The 17,231-nt window shown below is 52.1% G+C and overlaps 1 protein-coding gene across 17 annotated transcripts in view; it reads left to right on the top strand.

Moving 5' to 3' along the window:
* Positions 1–17,231, top strand: part of NFASC (neurofascin) — an 84,567-nt gene that overhangs the window by 59,914 nt on the left and 7,422 nt on the right. For 7 of the 17 annotated variants that reach the window (XM_071450475.1, XM_071450477.1, XM_071450476.1 and 4 more), the window contains 5 exons: positions 925–1,176; positions 4,152–4,268; positions 5,868–6,023; positions 11,298–11,429; positions 12,454–12,523. In XM_071450475.1, coding sequence (XP_071306576.1) covers positions 925–1,176; positions 4,152–4,268; positions 5,868–6,023; positions 11,298–11,429; positions 12,454–12,523 — 727 coding nt within the window. Of the gene's footprint in view, positions 1–924; positions 1,177–4,151; positions 4,269–5,867; positions 6,024–11,297; positions 11,430–12,453; positions 12,524–17,231 lie in introns of those variants that run through there. The other 10 variants (XM_071450485.1, XM_071450484.1, XM_071450483.1 and 7 more) reach the window with 3 other exon arrangements.

Here is a 17,231-nt window from a genome sequence, read left to right as displayed (position 1 = left end):
AGGCAGCGCTGCCCAGGCTCCGTCCCTCCCTCTGCTCTTTCTCCAGGCTGGAAAAAGCTGGGAAGCTGCAGGCTGAGCTGGCAGCTCCAAAAATGCTGGAGGTGTAGTGCAGGGCCAGCCGGATTAATGGAATGAATGGCATTAGCGCGTTTTCCTCGTTTTCCTCGAGCTAAATCCCATTTCCTGGAATGCCGTGGGACAATGGAGTGAGGGCAAAACTGAGCATCCCCTCAGCTGCGTTTTTCCAGGCTGGCTGTGCTGGTTTGTTCCAGGAGGGGTGAGGGGAAAGGCAGAGGACAAGCAGCTCCTCCAGGCCTGGGATTGAGATTGGGGTCAAACCAGGGGAACAGGAGCAGCCCCAGCGCCTCTCCCAACCCCTGGAATGGGCTCGGAGGGACAGGGGTAGGAAAATGGGTTGGAAAAGGGGTTCAGCCTGGCATTCCCAGTGGGATTTGCTCCTGCACCTCTCCCAGATCCTGGGATGGGCTCAGGACACCCTTGCATGGGGACAAGGGTAGGAAAAGGAGTCCAGCAATGTATTCCCAGTGGGATTTGCTCCTGCCCCTGGGATGGGCTCAGGCCACCCTTGTGTGGGGCCAGGGGCAGGAAAATGGGATTCAGCCATGTGTTCCTGGTGGGATTTGCTCCTGCACCTCTCCTGGGCCCTGGGATGGGCTCAGGACACCTTTGCATGGGCCAGGGACAGGAAAATGGGATTCAGCCATGTGTTCCTGGTGGGATTTGCTCCTGCACCTCTCCCAGCCCCTGGGATCAGCCCAGGCCATCCCTGCATGGGGCCAGGGGCAGGAAAAGGGGCCCAGCCGTGTGTTCCTGGTGGGATTTGCTCCGTGCCGTGCCGCTCCAGGGAGGGCAGTGCCCAGGAGATGCCACCTCAGGTACAAAGCCGGTGTTTCCCTCTCCCAGAGGCAACTGGGCCGCCTCCAACCGCAGTGGAGGAAACCAGTCCAGAAACCAGTCCAGAAACCACTCCTGAAACCAGTCCTACAACCAGTCCTACAACCAGTCCTACAACCACCCCAACCACCACCGACACCACAACCACAACAACCACCACCACAGCCACCACAACCACCACCAGCACCGCCGCCAGCACCGCCGCCAGCACCAGCGCCGCTGCCGAGAGGGCTCCGGCAGCCACCACCAGGCACGAGTTGGGTACTGAGCTTTCCTTCTCCTCTAACCCCTCTCTAACCCTGCTGGGACCCTTCCCCACCTCGATTCCTTGGGCTGACGGGGAAATCGGAGCCATCCTGGAGCCCCAGGATGGGAATCTGGGTGTACGAGTGGGGGTCTGGAGGGTTCTGCGGAATCGGAGTGCGCAAGTTGAAATTTGGAGGGTTCTGTGGAATCTGGGAGTACAAGCAGGAATTTGGAGGGTTCTGTAGAATCTGGGAGTACCAGTTGGCATTTGGAAGGTCCTTTGGAATCCGGAGTCAAGCTGGAATTTGGAGGGTTCTGTGAAATCTGGAGCCAAGCTGGAATTTGGAGGGTTCTGCAGAATCTGAGTGTATTAATGGGATTTTGGAGGGTTCTTTGGAATCTGACAGTACCAGTGGGAATTTGGAGGGCTCTGTGAAATCTGGAAGTAGCAGTGGGAATTCGGAGGGTTTTGTAGAATGTGAGTGTACAAGTTGGAATTTGGAGGGTCCTGTAGAATCCGGGTGTATAAATAAGAATTTGGAGGGTCCTGTGGAATCTGGAATCAAGTTGGAATTTGGAGGGTTCTGTGGAATCTGGGTGTATAAATAAGAATTTGGAGGGTTCTGTGGAATCTGGAATCAAGTTGGAATTTGGAGGGTTCTGTAGAATCTGGGAGTGCAAGTGGGAATTTGGAGGGTTCTTTGGAATCTGGAATGAAGTTGGAATTTGGAGGGTTCTGTGGGATCTGGGTGTACAAGTAGGAATTTGGAAGGTTATGCAGAATCTGAGTGTACAAATTGGAATTTGGAGGGTTCTGTAGAATCTGGGTGTGCAAGCTGGAATTTGGAGGGTTCTGTGGAATCTGGAACAAAGCTGGAATTTGGAGGGTTCTGTAGAACCCGGGTGCATCAGTGAGAATTTGGAGAGTTCTGTAGAATCCGGGTGTATAAATAAGAATTTGGAGGGTTCTGTGGAATCTGGAATCAAGTTGGAATTCGGAGGGCTCTGTGGAATCTGGGTCTATAAATAAGAACTTGGAGGATGCTGTGGAATCCGGGAGTACGAGTGGGAATTTGGAGAGTTCCAGGCCGCCAGGGAACAGCCCAGCCCCGCTGGGGGTGTGGTGATGCCGGATGCGGTTTGGGTTTGAAAACCCTACCAAATTCCCCCCAAAGTGCGATGTGGTGGTGCTCAGGGCTGTTACAAACGGGTTCTGGTTCTGCTGCAGGAGATGTCAGCTCGGATTTAGCACCTCAGCTCGTGAGCACGGAGACCTGTCAGGATTTATCCGAGTCCTTGGGTTTATCCCGCTGCTCCCTGCGCTGCCGGAGCCCGCGGGAATCGCGGGGAAGGGTGGGAGTTCAGCACCTTCCCTGCGCCAGGCGCTCCCCGGGTCTTCTCGCACCATCAGGAGAAACAAACTCGGCTCTGGTGGGGAAATCTTCCCTCCTGGATGTGTTCAAGGGATAAATCTGGAAGGATTTATCAGGGGCTGAAATGCCAGGATAACGGAATTGACGGTTTATAAGTAATTAGGGTTGTTAAAAAAATAAATTGAGCTAAAAAGGGAATGAAATCTGCATTAAAAACTTGGGTGGGGGTTTGGAGCAGCCTGGGATAGTGGAAAATGTGGATTGGGGGTGGAATGAGAAGAGTTTTAGGGTCCCTTCCTGCTCAAATGAGTCTGGGATGATTCCATGACTGAGTTCAAAGCCATTTCTCTATATTTTTGCATAAAATCCATTTAAAATGCTTTAAAGCCACCAAGACTTTCTGCAGGGGAGATTTGCAGAGTGCAGAGCAGGGAAAGAGGACAGGAGGAAATGAGGACCCTCCAGTGTCCCCCATCCAAGCCAGGCTGGGATTTCAGGGATTCCAGGTCACCCCACAGCACCAGGTCCTTGCAGTGCCCTAAAAACCCCAAAATTGACTTTTCCCTTGGGATTGTGGCTGTCAATCCCAGATTTATGGCATCAAAACACTGAAACACCTCGAGGAAAAATGACAGCAAAACCCCAAGGTGTCACTTCTCTGCTGTCCCTTAAAGCCCCGCTGAAGTGTGGGCTTGGCTCCCACTTCTGTAGGGACAGGACTCATCCCGAGCAACATCGAGACCCCTTAACCTCAACCCCACACACGAGCGGCCTCATTGTCCTGCTGGGGCCGTGGGGAGGTGACAATTCCCTGCCACTCCCAGCACTGGGTCCGTGCTCACCCACGCAGGGATTCCCAGATGAGGTTTCCCCGCTGGCCCAGATCCTCGGGGATGTGCCCGGGAGGAATCCCAGGATGAGCCGAGTGCTGCTGGGTTTAAACGCCCACGAAAATTCCCTAAAAATGTTGGGAACCCTGGGAAGAATCGATCCAGCCTTAGGCTGAGGTTTGTTCGTGCTTAGGCTGAGACCAAAGTGTTCGCTTCAGGTTCATGTCATGATTTTGAAAGGGTTCTGAAAGGTTTTTGTAAGGATTTTGTGAGGATTTTGAAAGGCTTTTGTAAAGTTTTTACAAGTTTTTATGATTTTTGCGGGGCTTCTGTAAGGTTTTTGTGAGGATTTTGTAAGGTTTTTAAAGGTTTTTACGATGCTTGTGTGTTTTCATGAGGTTTCACAATGTTTTTGTAAGGTCTTTTTTATTAATTTCGTAAGGATTTGTGAGGTTTTTGTAAGGATTTTGTGACATCTTTTGTAAGGTGTTTGTAGGGCTTTCGAAGCTTTTTGTGAAGTTTTTATGATGCTTATGTGTTTTTATGACATTTTATACAGTTTTTGTACAGTTTTTTAAATTTTTGAGGTTTTACAAGGTTTCGGGACAGTTTCTTAATGGTTTTTTGAGGCTTTATAAGGCTTTTCTACCATTTTGTTACGGTTTTTTGAGGTTTTGTAGGGTTTTTGTAGGGTTTCTGTCAGGTTTTCGAGATTTTCACCAGCTTTGACCTCTGAGCCTGGCCTAACCCCACTAAAGACTAACTCGTGTTCTAACCTGTCCCCCAGCCGCCAATGGATCGTCCATATGGGACATCAGAGCCATGGCAAACAGTAACTGGGCAAACATCACCTGGAGCCACAATTTCTCGGCAGGAACTGACTTTGTGGTTAAGTATATCACCAGTAAGCATCAGATCGCGTGGGGACTCTACGGGGTGGCTCTGCCCTTAGAGATCCTGCCAGCTCCCGCCCTTTCCTTGGATTTAATTCCATGATTCCATGGCCAGCTTGGAAAAAAAAAAAACAAACCCAGAGGGGGGAAAAACACGGTGGTTGTGGCGGTTGGGGTGGATCAGAGGTGGTTCTCCAGGGGTTCCCTCTCCGTGCGCCGACGGCTGTGGGGTTTGATGATCTTTGGGAATGTCGAGGTCAGTGGGAGGAGATGGGGAAAACAGGGAGGAAAATGAAATTGATGGGAATTTGGAAGACGGGATTCCTGAACCTGGAGTTGGCAGAATCCTCTAAGATCCCAAACCTCCTCCTCGGTGCTCCTTAGCGTTGTACGGCTCCGTCCCGGGCTGGAAGCAGAGCCGGGGTCTCTGGGCTTGGTGCCGGTTTAGGGAGAGGTTTTTTGTCTTGTTGGTTGGTTTGGGGTTTCTGGAGAGGCAGTGCCGGCTGCTGCTCATCCCTGAGTTTATTTCCCAGCCCTCGCGTCCGCTGCTGTGCTGGTGTCTGGAATCCCTGAAAATTGTAATTCCAGGCAGGAACCCCTCCTGCCATTCCAGCTTCCCTTAGGAGATGACCTTGAATTGTCCTTGAAACAATTCCCTGTGCAAAGCAGTGCCTGGCCTCCAAAATTCCCATATTTCAGGATATGCATGAGCTTGCCAGGCCCTAAATCCCAAATATCCCAGCTCCCAACCCACCCCTGTATTTTCCCAGTCACTGGGAAGCACAAGGAGCAAGCCCAGGTGCTGAATCCATGCAGCAGCATCAATCCCTTGGGATTCTCTCTCCAGAATTTGGCTGAGGGAGGAAATATTGAAGATTTCAGCCCTTTCTGGACAGCTGTGGTAGTCCACCCCTTTTTTTGGTGGCGTTTGAAGGAACAAAACCTCAAAGCCACAATTCTCAGTGGGTAACGACCCCAGCAGCTCCTTGTCTCCAGGGCAGTGACCCCAAACCAGCAGTTCCTTGGCTCAGGGAAAGATCCCAAGTCAGCAGCTCCTTGTCCCCAGAATAATGACCCCAAATCAGCAGCACCTTGTCCCCAGGGCCACATTATTCCCACTCAATCCCAGGGATTTCACAGCACCTTGCCTGCAATATCACAACCCCAAACCAGCAGTTCCCTGGCTCAGGAAATTACCCCAAACCAGCAGCTCCTTGTCCCCAGGGTAGTGACCCCAAACCAGCAGCTCCTTGGCTTTGGCATCAACCTCAAACCAGACGTTCCTTGGCTTGGGAAATGACCCCAAGCCAGAAGTTCCTTGTCTCAATACTGACCCCAAACCAGCAGCTCCTTGGCTCAGGAAATGACCCCAAACCAGCAGCTCCTTGTGTCAGTACCGACCCCAAACCAGCAGTTCCTTGTCCCCAGGGTAGTGACCCCCAAACCAGCAGCTCCTTGCGTCAGTACCGACCCCAAGCAGCAGCTCCCTGCCCCGGGAGCCGTGTCACTCCTGGCCAGCCCCAGGGCCAGCCCCGCGCCTGGGCCGCAGTGTCCCCGGTGTCCCCGCGGGGTGTCCGGGCGGGGTTTGATGTGCGGTTTCTGTTCCCCAGGTAACAAGACAGAGAAATCAATCCCCGTTAAGGCTCAGGGCCCGTCCTCGGTGCAGCTGGCGGATCTGACGCCGGGGATGATGTACAAGCTGTGGGTGTTCCCCATATGGTCCCACCCCAGCGAGCACTCGTACATTACCTTTACCACCAGCTCAGGTGAGACAGGCGTCGGCCGCGTGTCCCCAGAGTGTCCCCAGCGTGTCCCCAGCATGGCCCCGGCATGGCCCCGCCATCCCCATGGTGCTTTGGCCATGGCTGCATGGAAATCCCTCATCCCACCGCCCTCAACTCAGGGATTGCTTGGCATTGCATGGAGGATGAGTATCCCAGGAAGGGACGGAGATTCCTTTGGATGGGGATCCCTTTGAATGGGGATCCCTCATGATGGCGATCCTCTGGATGGGGATCATCTGGATGGGGATCTTTTGGATGGGGATGCTTCGGATGGGGATCCCTCGTCATGGGGATCCTTTGGATGAGGATTCCTTTGTCTGGGGATCCTTGGGATGGGGATTCCTTGGAATGAAGGAAAGGGAGGAGAGCGCATTCACGTTGTCACAGCCTCTGCTTGCGGCCCCTTGGTGCCCATTGGGACTCTGGGGGACAGTGAGGTGTCACTGATGGGACGCAGTGGGAGTGGGAATGTGGTGTTGGCACAGGAGTGTCCCTAGAGATTTCCATACTCCTAGGACGTTTCCTCTGGCACTTTGTGTGGAATTTTCCAGGCTTTGTCTCCGTGTGGTTTCCGCATTTTCCTGGTTGTGGATTCCCCCATTTCCCACCCGGCTCCAGACACTCCCTCCTTTGTCCCACAGGATCTTTGTGTGTGTGTAAAACTCTGCCGCTCCCTCCCGAGGATTCCCAGTAAATCCAAAATCCCTAAATCCCTTTGTATCCGCCCAGGGCTTTTCCTAAGGGATCTGCGCACAGCTCCTGTCAATTCCACTCTGCTGGAATTCCACGGAGCAGGAAATACTGCAGCAGCCTCCCTGAGAGTGTCGTAGGTAGAGGTAGAGATTTCCAAGGAATTAAAATGGTTTTGCTCGGCTCCAGCTGTGGGACGGGAAGCTCTGGCAATTTCCAGGCCCTGCCAGGAATGGCAGAAGGAAAATGGGAATCTCAAAGAGACAGGGCTATGGGAATTGGGGAGCAGAGCTCCCCACACCCCCTGTGCGCAGCCAAAATGGTCAGAAAATCTGGAATATCACCAGGTAACTCCCAGTGGCTGCTGGTGTTCCATGGAATTAACATTGGAAAAGCCTCTGCCACCATCGAATCCCACCATTCCCTGGCACTGCCAAGGCCACCATGTCCCCAGGTGCCACATCCAGGTGGTTCTGGAGTGTCCAACCCTGCTCAATGCTGATATCCCAAACTGTCCCCAGACTGCTCCAGGACTGAGCAAATCCATGGCACAGCAGCCCCTGGAATATTCTGGTCCCATTAGAGCTGATTTTGGACCCAGATCCCTCCCAGCACAGCCCCAGTTTTGAGTTAAATCCCCAATTTTGTTTCTCTTTCCAGATCTTTCCCTCAGTCCAAAATCTCCGTCAGCTCCCTCCCTCCCATGGGAGTTATCCCTATGGATAACAATTTTATCCCTCTGAATAACCATTTTATCCCTCTGGAAAACCAATCCCAACCTGGACCCGCCTCTTTTCCTTCCTCCCCTGCTTTCCCCCCCATTTGGGATCCGTGGGGTGATGAGGTGACAGCAAGTGGCCGGGCATCATTAAAAAAACAGCAAAAAAAAGGCACAATATCCTTGGCCAATTCCTGCTGGGAAGACTCTGCATATATTTTCCATAATTGAGAGGTTCCTACTGATATTTTCATGGAGAATAAGGGATGGAGCCACCTTTATCCCCGGGATTGAGGCTGGTGCTGACCTGAGCCCGGTGGGATGCACGGAGCTGTCGCCTTCCCTGCAGGAATAAACGCTCCACATCCATTTCTCTCCTGGCTGGATGCTGCTGACACAAGTGCCAGACCCCTGTTGACAATCCTGTGGCATTGGGAATGCTTTGGATAAAAAGGAACCGAGCAGTTTTAGGGGTTTTTGGGGTTTTTTTATTTTTTTTCGTATCTTGTAAATCATTGTTCCAAAGGTTTCTTCAGGCTGAGGGCAGATAAATAAGAAATATTCCCCTGCAGGAGGCTGAGCTCTGATTTCATTCCTGATTAACTGGCAGCTCATTAAGCCAAAAAAAAATTCCTCCCAGGAGCAAAGGGCACTTGGAAATGACAAAAATAGCGGAGCAGAGAAGGAGGGCTGCTAAATTTTAAATAGAGAAATAAATAAATGGGTTTCTTAGCTTGTCCAAACACTGGGAAGAGTGTCCAGGGAAGGGTTTGGAACTGGGAAGGGTTTGGAGAGTCCTGAGGGAGCTGGGCAGGGTTTGGAGAGTCCTGAGGGAGCTGGGCAGGGGCTCAGCCTGGAGCAAAGGAGGCTCAGGGGGAATTTCTGGCTCTGCACAACTCCCTGCCAGGAGGGGACAGCCGGGGGGGATTTGGGATCTTGTCCCAGGGAACAGGGACAGGAGGAGAGGGAACGGCCTCAGGCTGGGCTGGGGAGGCTCAGGTTGGACAGCAGCAGGAATTTCCTCATGGGAAGGGCTGGAAGGGGCTGCCCAGGGGGGTTTGGAGCGCCCATCCCTGGAGGTGGCACTGAGTGCTCAGGGTGGGGATCGGGCACAGCTGGGACTCGATGATCCCACAGGGATTTTCCAGCCTCAGTGATCCTGAGATTCTGGGAATAGGATCACACAGGGCTGGAGCCAGAGGGGACTTTTCACACCCAAAGATCTCTTTTGCAATCCAGGGAAAAACTCGGTGGAGCTGAGCTCTGCTCCTGACACGTCAATGATGACTCTGAGCTAACGAATATTCTGCCACGAAATTATCATTAATTATTTTTTAAAAAGGCTCTGCAGCTGCAATTCCAATCAGGACCTGTCATATTCTGCAGCTGCTTTCCATTTTCCCTCGAGGTTGGCCTCACCTTAAAGCAAAATCACAAAATCCCCTGGGACAGCCACGGGCTTCAAACCTTCCTTCCTGACAGTCCCTCGTTTACTCCAAATCCACCTTTGCAGGGACTTTGATTTGGTCCTCAAGTGTTGCTTTTTTGGGAAGGGTGGATTTATCCCCCCCTTTTTTAGGAAGGGTGGATTTATCCCCCCCTTTTTTGGGAAGGATGGATTTATCCCCTCTTTTTTGGGAAGGATGGATTTATCCCCCTTTTTTAGCAAGGATGGATTTATCACCCTTTTTATGCCCCCATCCTCCTGTGAGATCTCCTTGGGACTTGGGGTTTAAAATCCTCCTTTCCAAACCCAGCTCCAGCCCCCATCCCACCTCTCAGGCTTCTCTGGAATTTCGTATTTTGAAGACCTCCTTGTTTCTCCCTGGAAAAATCCCGTCCCATCGCCGTTCATGGAATTTTTCCCTCTCCAAGCTTTCCAGCAGAGCTTCCTTCCCCTTCCCTTCCCCGGCACTCGGATTTTTGAATCCATTTCTTTGTCATCAGCTCATTCTCCCCATCTAAATGCACATCCTTGAGGATTCCGGGATTCAGGCTGGGATTGAGGAAATGTGGGATTTGACAGTGTTGGAGTCAGAGGAACCATCAGGCAGCTCCTTCCCCTCTCAGTGCTGCCCAAAAATCCACAAAACATTCCGGGTTCAGCATCACCTCCTGACCAGAGATTCTCCTTCATGTCATTCTCCTCTTTAATCTGAATTTCCTTGTCATGGTTCACCTGCAATTCCCTGCATTTCATCCCCAGGAAAGCGCTTCTCCTCTTGGCCTCAATTCCAATGGAACAAGCACAGTTTGATCCCCGGAATTTTGTGGGTTTGGAATTTTTCCCAATCCAACCCATTTTTCCCTTTGCTGCCTCTCTTCCAAGATCCTTCCTCTCTGAACACATTAAGGGAGGGCTGCTCCCTGCTTTCTTTATCCCTCTTTTTCCTCACCGGGTTTTCAGGAATTTTCAGGATCTCCTGCCCATCTCCATTCCCAACCCCATCCCAGCCACCCTGGTTCTCCCACATTCCCACGGGGAACGCCTCAGTTTTCCCTCAGCTTGGATAAACCCAGCCCCTCCGCCCTGCTGAAGGTTATTTTCTCCTCTGCCTCGCTGAATTCCAAGGAGAGGCTGGAAAAGGCAGCTTTGGAGCTATTTTTAGGCCATGGATTTGTCTGTCTGACCGTGTGGGAGAGCCGCGAGCCGGGAGTCAGGGAATGGCAGGGAGGACACAGGAGCCTGGAGGATGGGAACGGGCTTGGAATTAATCCTATAAACAGGCAGGAGCCTTGGGAAGGCGCTGGAAGCGGGAATTTGCTCCAGGAGAAAACACTCGGAGCTATCAGAGCCCTCTGTGCTCCAGTTCATCCCAGTTCATCCCAGTTCATCCCAGTTCAAGGTTGCCAATGACCCCCCTGGGCTCAGCGATTCCCTGATCCACTGGGGCTGCCCAAAATCCCTGGGCACCAGGGTTGGATCCGTGGCATTCCAAGGAATTCCCACCTGTTCCCAGATCTTGGGGGGCTTCCACCAGGCCCTCCCAGCCCTGAGACCCTTGGTCACCACCAGAAGCAGCAGGAGCTGGGTGGTGGTGGCAGAAGAGCCACCTCTGTCACCTCTGCAGGGACACCAGTTCATCCCAGTTCATCCCAGTTCATCCCAGTTCAAGGCTTCCAATGAACCCTCAGAACTCAGCAATTCCCTGATCCAGCGGTGCTGCCCAAAATCCCTGGGCAGCAGGACTTGGGAATGTTCCTCTTGGATCTTCCTGCACCCAGGGCCTTTTGCAGATGCAGCAAATTCCATGAAATTCCTTCTCCAGCTTCCTTTGCCCTTTTTTTTTTTGCAATTCCCTTTTCCCGGATTTTCCTTTCTGTTGGGCCCCTTCACTGTTTGTGGTTCCTGATAAAGCTGATTTTATTTTCCACCATAAAAGGAAAAACAAACCATGAAAAAACATCACCAAAAAGATACCGAAAGCCCACCAAAATACACCCAAAAACCAGAAAAAAATAATCAAAAAACACCAATAAAACACCAAACCCAACCAAAACATTGTGAAAAAACCACCAAAACCCACCAAAAACTCCACAAAAACCCCAAAGAAACACCAAGAAAACACCACAAAATCCCACCAAAAAATGACCAATAAAGCATCAAAAACCACCAAGAAAACACCAGAAAATCCCACAAAAACCCACCAATAAAGCACCAAAAACCACCAAGAAACCACCAAAAAACACCAAAAACCAACAAATCCCCGCGATGCAACCTCAAGCACACACCCAGACGCACCCAAACTAAAGAAAATTCCTGAACCAGCGCCCTGAATTCCTCTTCCTGCATTCCTTGCACGGTTTGCTCCATCCCTTAGGAATATTTTCCCCCTTTTTTCCCGCAGCCTACACCAAGAACCAGGTGGACATCGCCACGCAGGGCTGGTTCATCGGCCTCATGTGCGCCATCGCCCTCCTGGTGCTCATCCTCCTCATCGTCTGCTTCATCAAGAGGAGCCGCGGCGGGAAGTACCCAGGTGAGCATGGGAATGGCCGTTCCCAGAATTTCAGTCGGTCTGGGTTTTCTTGGGGGTCATCCCGTGGTGGGGAATACCCAGGTGAGAGCTTGGAATGGCCATTCCCAAGGGTTAAACAGGGCCTGGATCCTTGGGGATCATCCAGTGGTGGTGGGGAATATCCTGGTGAGAGTGGGAATGGGAAATCCCAAAATGTAAATGGGTGTGGCATCATCCAGTGGTGGAGAATATCCAGGTGAGAGTTGGAATGGCCATTCCCAAGGGTTAAACAGGTCCAAGATCCTTGGGGATCATCCAGTTGTGGAGAATATCCTGGTGAGAGCTTGGAATGGGAAATCCCAAAACTTTAACAGGTGTGTCATAATCCAGTGGTGGGGAATATCCAGGTAAAAGTGGGAATGGGAAATCCCAAAACTTAAACGGGTGTGGCATCATCCAGTGGTGAATATCCAGGTGAGAGCTTGGAATGGCCATTCCTGAGGGTTAAACAGGTCCAAGGTTCTTGGGAATCATCCAGTGGTGGGGAATATCCAGGTGAGAGCTTGGACCGGCCATTCCTGAGGGTTAAACAGGTCCAAGGTTCTTGGGAATCATCCAGTCCTGGGAAATATCCAGGTGAGAGGTGGGAATGGCCATTCTTGAGGGTTAAACAGGTCCAAGATCCTTGGGGATCATCCAGTCCTGGGAAATACCCAGGTGAGGGCAATCCCTTTGTAACCCTTTTTAAACCCCTCACAAACCCTTTGCAGACCCTTTTCTTTCACTTCACAAACCCCTTGCAACCCCTTTGTAACCCCTTTGTAACCCCTTTGTAACCCCTTTGTAACCCTTTTGTAACCCCTTGTAACCCCTTCGTAACCCCTTTGTAACCCTTTCCGAGCTCTCCCCGGGTGCAGTTTTCACCTCTCCGAGCTCCTCCCCCTCAGGGACCTCCCCCAGGACCCTTCCCCAGCTCCTCCCCATTCCCAGACCCTTCAGTCCTCACTGGTTTAACTGGGGTGGGGGGGCTCTGCTCCTTTCGCAGTGCGGGACAACAAGGACGAGCACCTCAATCCCGAGGACAAGAACGTGGAGGACGGATCCTTCGACTACAGGTAGGACCCCATGGAATGTCCGACCCCCCCCCCCCTCCCCCCCCCCATCAGCCCCTCCCCCGCCATCACAGCCCCCTCCCCCACCCTGTGGTGCCACAGATCCCCCCCCGGAACGATCCCTGTGTCCCCCCCCCCCCCCTTTCCTCCTCCTGCCGCCTTCCCGCTGTAATTCCCGAAGGAAACGACTCCAGGCGCTGCCAGGCTGTGGGGTTCCACCTCCTCTTCCTGGGATTCTGGGATCAGGGACCTTGGACAGCTCCCAGCGGGAGTAAAGCAACCTTAACGGAACTTCTGACACATAAAATCCCCCAAAATCACCCCAAAAACCCGGAGTCCGTAGCAGCCTGGCCTGAGGGCATTTCTGGAGTATCCTAAAGGAGAAACGTCCTAAGTTCTGTTGGGATCAGGCTGGGCAGAGCTGGGATTCTGGGATCAGCTCCCCAGGACAGGCCCCCATCAGGAGCAGAGCAACATTAATGGAACGTCTGACACAAAAAAATCCCAAAAATCACCCCAAAATCCCAAACTTTGTGGCAGCCTGAGGGTATTTCTGGAGCACCCTAAGGAGGATCCGTGGGAGAAATGCCCAAAATTCCATTGGGGTCAGGCTGAGCAGAACTGGGATTCTGGGATCAGCTCCCACCAGGAGCAGAACAACCTTAATAGAACTTCTGGCAAGCAAAACCCCCCCAAACCACCCCAAACCCCCGAATTTTGTAGCAGCCTGAGGGTATTTCTGCAGTCTCACCCCACAGCTCAGCCCCTGTCCTTCCCATAAAGGAACATCCATGGGAGAAATGCCCCAAACTCTGTAGGGATCAGCCCTGGAAGCAGGAAAGGGGAATGATTTGGGGTCTGCCTGTGCTCCAGCCCCATAAAATCCCTCAAAACCCCCTGAGGGCTCCAGCAGGGATTGAGACAGAGCCTCCCCGACTGCCCCGGCTCCATCCCGCTCTTTGCACGCAAATGTCACCCCTAAAGAGCAGCAGAGCCTTTTTCCCTCCAGGAAAACTCCTGGGATGTGTCAGGAAGGGACAGGAGCTTCCCAAGCATTCCCAGCTCTCTGCAATCCAGGTTCTGCTTTCAGGGCTCACCCAGCAGCCGAGGGGATTTGGGACATTTTAATTCCAATTCTTTAAAGAATTAAAATTCCTTTTTCCACCTGAGCTGGAGCCAAAACCCGGTGGGAATTTTTCCTCCTCCTTTCAACCAGGGGTTGATTTTAATCCCATGTTATTCCCAGCACGGGAAGAATGGGTTTGAGATTCAGGAAGGGAAGGAGTAAGAACGGATTCTGCCAGAGGATTTAGGGGAAATAAATGAATCAGGAACAGAAATGGAACAGAACCAGGGATCGCATTAATTTCATCAGAGGCACAGAAACTCCATTTCAGAGGGATTTTTTTTATTCCAGAGAATTTCATGAAGCTCCCCAGAGTCCAAAAAAACATGGAATGCAAGCAGGATGTTGTAGGGAAAGGCTGATATCCTGAAATGTCCTAAACAACACCCAGGGCCAACACCTTCCTCCCCTCCCTGCCACTCAGTGCTTCCATGGGTGGCCAAAAACTCCTCCTGTGAATTTTTGGGATGCTCCCTTCGGATTCCAGGCTGGGACAGGGAAAACGGCAGAGGAGGAAGGAGCCCAGCCTGGTCCTGCTGCAGGTTTTGGGGCCAAGGCAGGATTTTATGGGGCACTCCTGGCATGGGAATGAGCCATAACCAGGACAGAGCCTGGCCCCAAATGGTGATTCCAGGCAGGAAAGAGAGCTTTGTGCTTCCCAGATTTGTGGGGTGGTTTGTGGGAAGCCTGAACCCCCCATTCCCACAGGGATTCCCACAGGGATTCCCACAGGGATTCCCACAGGCCGAGCTTCTGGCAGCACTCCCGGATTTCCCAGCTCTGCTTTTCCAGAGCCCACAGAGGGAGATCACATCCACCATTCCTGAGGCAAATCCATGGCCAGGCACCTTCCCACTCCAAAGGGAACACAAACTCTTGGAATGGCTGGCAGAAATCCCCTGGCACCATCCAAGGGCCGTGTCCTTCCGGGCAAGGGGAAGGATTGGGGTGAATCCTTTATCCTTCTGCTCAGCTGGAGCTCTGGCTTTTATGGACAACCCCATTCCCAACATTTCCAAGGGAAAGGCAGGAGCCAGTGGAAGAACAATAAAAGGAGGACAATAAAACTCTGGGATGGAGTCCATGGAGTATTATGGACTAAATAAAGGGGGGGGAAAACCCAATCTAATAAGAATGATAAAAAATAAATCCTACAACCCAAACCCCCCCCCCAGCTTTGCCCCCTCCTCCTGAGGAACACCAGGATTGCTGGGAGAATTCCAGGAGGTTTCCCTCTGGGAGGCAGAAGGGAAGGTGAAGCCTGGAGCTGCTGGCTGATGGAGCTCGGGGCTGATTGCGGGGCCGGGCTCCGGGAGGGGCAGCATTTAGGATTTCAGGGAAGGGCAGGAACTGAGCCCATCCCGGCTCCCGCCCCCTCCTCCCCATGGCATGGCTGCTGTGCCCTCGTCACCCTCACGTGCCCAGCGCCCCGTGCATGCCACTCTCCGTGCTCCTCATCCCAAAATCCCGTCACATCTCTGCTCCAATCCCGGGATAATGGCGTTCCCAAGCAGGGAAGCTCCTTCCCAGGCCAGGACCATTATCCATGGACAATGCTCCATGCCAGCACCGGTGCCTCATTATACCAAATGTTCCGTGCTGCCCCTGGGGAGGCGGCTGGAAACTCCTGGATGCCAGGGAAGGGGATTTAGGGTCTGGATTCCCAGTCAGGATTCCCAGGAAAAGGGCACGTGTGACACAGTGCAGGCAGTGCCACTTGAGGAGGGGACATCTGAGCAGGCACAGAACTGTCCCGGGAGCCTCGTGAGGGAGGAAAGCTCTGGAAAAGCTCTGGGAAGTTGCAGGTTTATCCACAGGGCCATTCCAGGGAATCCCAGCAGGACCCTGGGGTGAACCCAGCCACCCTTGTCCTGCTGCACGCGGCTCCCCAGAGCCACCACTGTCCCCTGGACACCACCCAGCCCTTCTTGGATGGCCCTTTCCATGCTGGGACGGCTTCCAAGGAGGCTGATCCCGCCTGGAACGGCTCTCCCGGCTCCATTTGGTATAACGAGGCGACAATTCCTGTTTTTTTTTTTTTATTTTTTGGGTCGTAGCACTGCCCCTGTGAATGCAGAACCTCCTCATTTCTCTCTCTGATCAGGCTCTTTCTGCTTCTCTCTGTTTTATTCCCATTCCTTCTCCTCCTTTTCACCTGGTCTATCCACATGGACCGTGAAGGTCTCTTGAAAGGTAGGACCTCGTGCTGCCAGAAGTCCGGCACATTCTGCTTTTTTGGGAATTTTATTTTCCTTCCTTCCTTCCTCCTGTTGATTTCTTCACGGCCAAAACTCCCCTGTCCCCCTTCCCACATCCCTGCCTAACACATTAAACAAAATCCCTCTAATTCCCGCTGCCCTCGGGGCTTCTGGAGACTCAGATCCTGCTTGGAGTTGCTCCATGGGCTGGGTGTACCCCCAAATCCAGCCAGGCCCCCCAGCTCCAGCTGCTGATCCCTCCTGGTGGAGCAGGACTGAACTGGGGAATGCACGTGGGATTTTTCAAGGAAAAAACCTGTAGATTTTCGAGGGAAAATTGGATTTTCAAGGGAAAACTGTGTTTTTTCAAGGAAAAACTATTGTTTTCCAAGAAAAAGTGCGTCCCAGGGGATGGGGACAAGGGACATGAGCCAGAACTGCTGGATCCTGTCCAGCTGCCCACTCTTAGTCCTGAATATCCTCCCTCCGGCTCCAGCCTCCCCTTCTTCCCGATGATTTATGGGAGTCAGGAGAGCGTTTCCCACGTGGTTCCCATCTGGGCACTAACACCTGGTTCAGCTGCACTCCCAGAAATCCATTTTAACCGGGTTAGATCCCATCAGGAGCTGACGGAAAACCGCTGCTCCCTCCTAACGCACTAACGGGATAAACGGTCCTGGAGAGAGGTAAAACCAACAGGAATTCTCTGGGAATGCATTCCCAGTGGGAATTCGGTGCTGCAGCCCCTCAGTTAGGGATGATCCAGCTCCGGATTTGGCTTGAGCTGCCCCCCCAAAGTTTGGGAAGGGGCGTTGGGAATTGAGGATCTGCGTTTTGCCGCTCTCTACTCCGCGTTTTTGGGGCTTTCTAACCAGTCCTGCTTCCTCACTCAATTATTCCTCCTTTTCCCTAAAAAAAATCTGCTTCCAGAGCTAACAAATTAATTTTTTTTTTTGTTGTGATGCCAAGTTAATAGGAAGTGTCAAATACTTGGGGTTTTGTTATCATGGAATTCCCAAAGCGCTGATCCAAGGAAAGGCGCGGTGGGATCCCGAATTCCTCTCCCGCTTCAGGGAGCTGATGAATCCCATGGAATGAGGGAGAATTAATCCCATGGAATGAGGGAGAATTAATGCCTTGCCCTGCTCAAGAGCCCAAGCAAAGTGCAAAAAAAAAAAAAAATCCCTAAATTTTCACCAATTTTAAGGAAAATAAAGGAATGGAGTGGAGCGAGCCTGGCAGATCCCAAGCTAAACAAAAACAACAGGAAAAATACAGGAATGGAGGTGGGAGGACAAATATTTCAGGGATATCTTCAGGAACATGATAGAATTTGCATGAACTAAGGAACTGCTGATATAAAAATTAATTTTTATATCAATTTAGA

Source organism: Agelaius tricolor, unplaced genomic scaffold (genome assembly GCF_023055355.1).
Source record: "Agelaius tricolor isolate 1412-34295 unplaced genomic scaffold, bAgeTri1.0.p SCAF_30, whole genome shotgun sequence".
Classification (NCBI taxonomy): domain Eukaryota; kingdom Metazoa; phylum Chordata; class Aves; order Passeriformes; family Icteridae; genus Agelaius; species Agelaius tricolor.
Note: the sequence above shows the minus strand (reverse complement) of the source record. Positions and strands in the feature narration are given on the sequence as shown.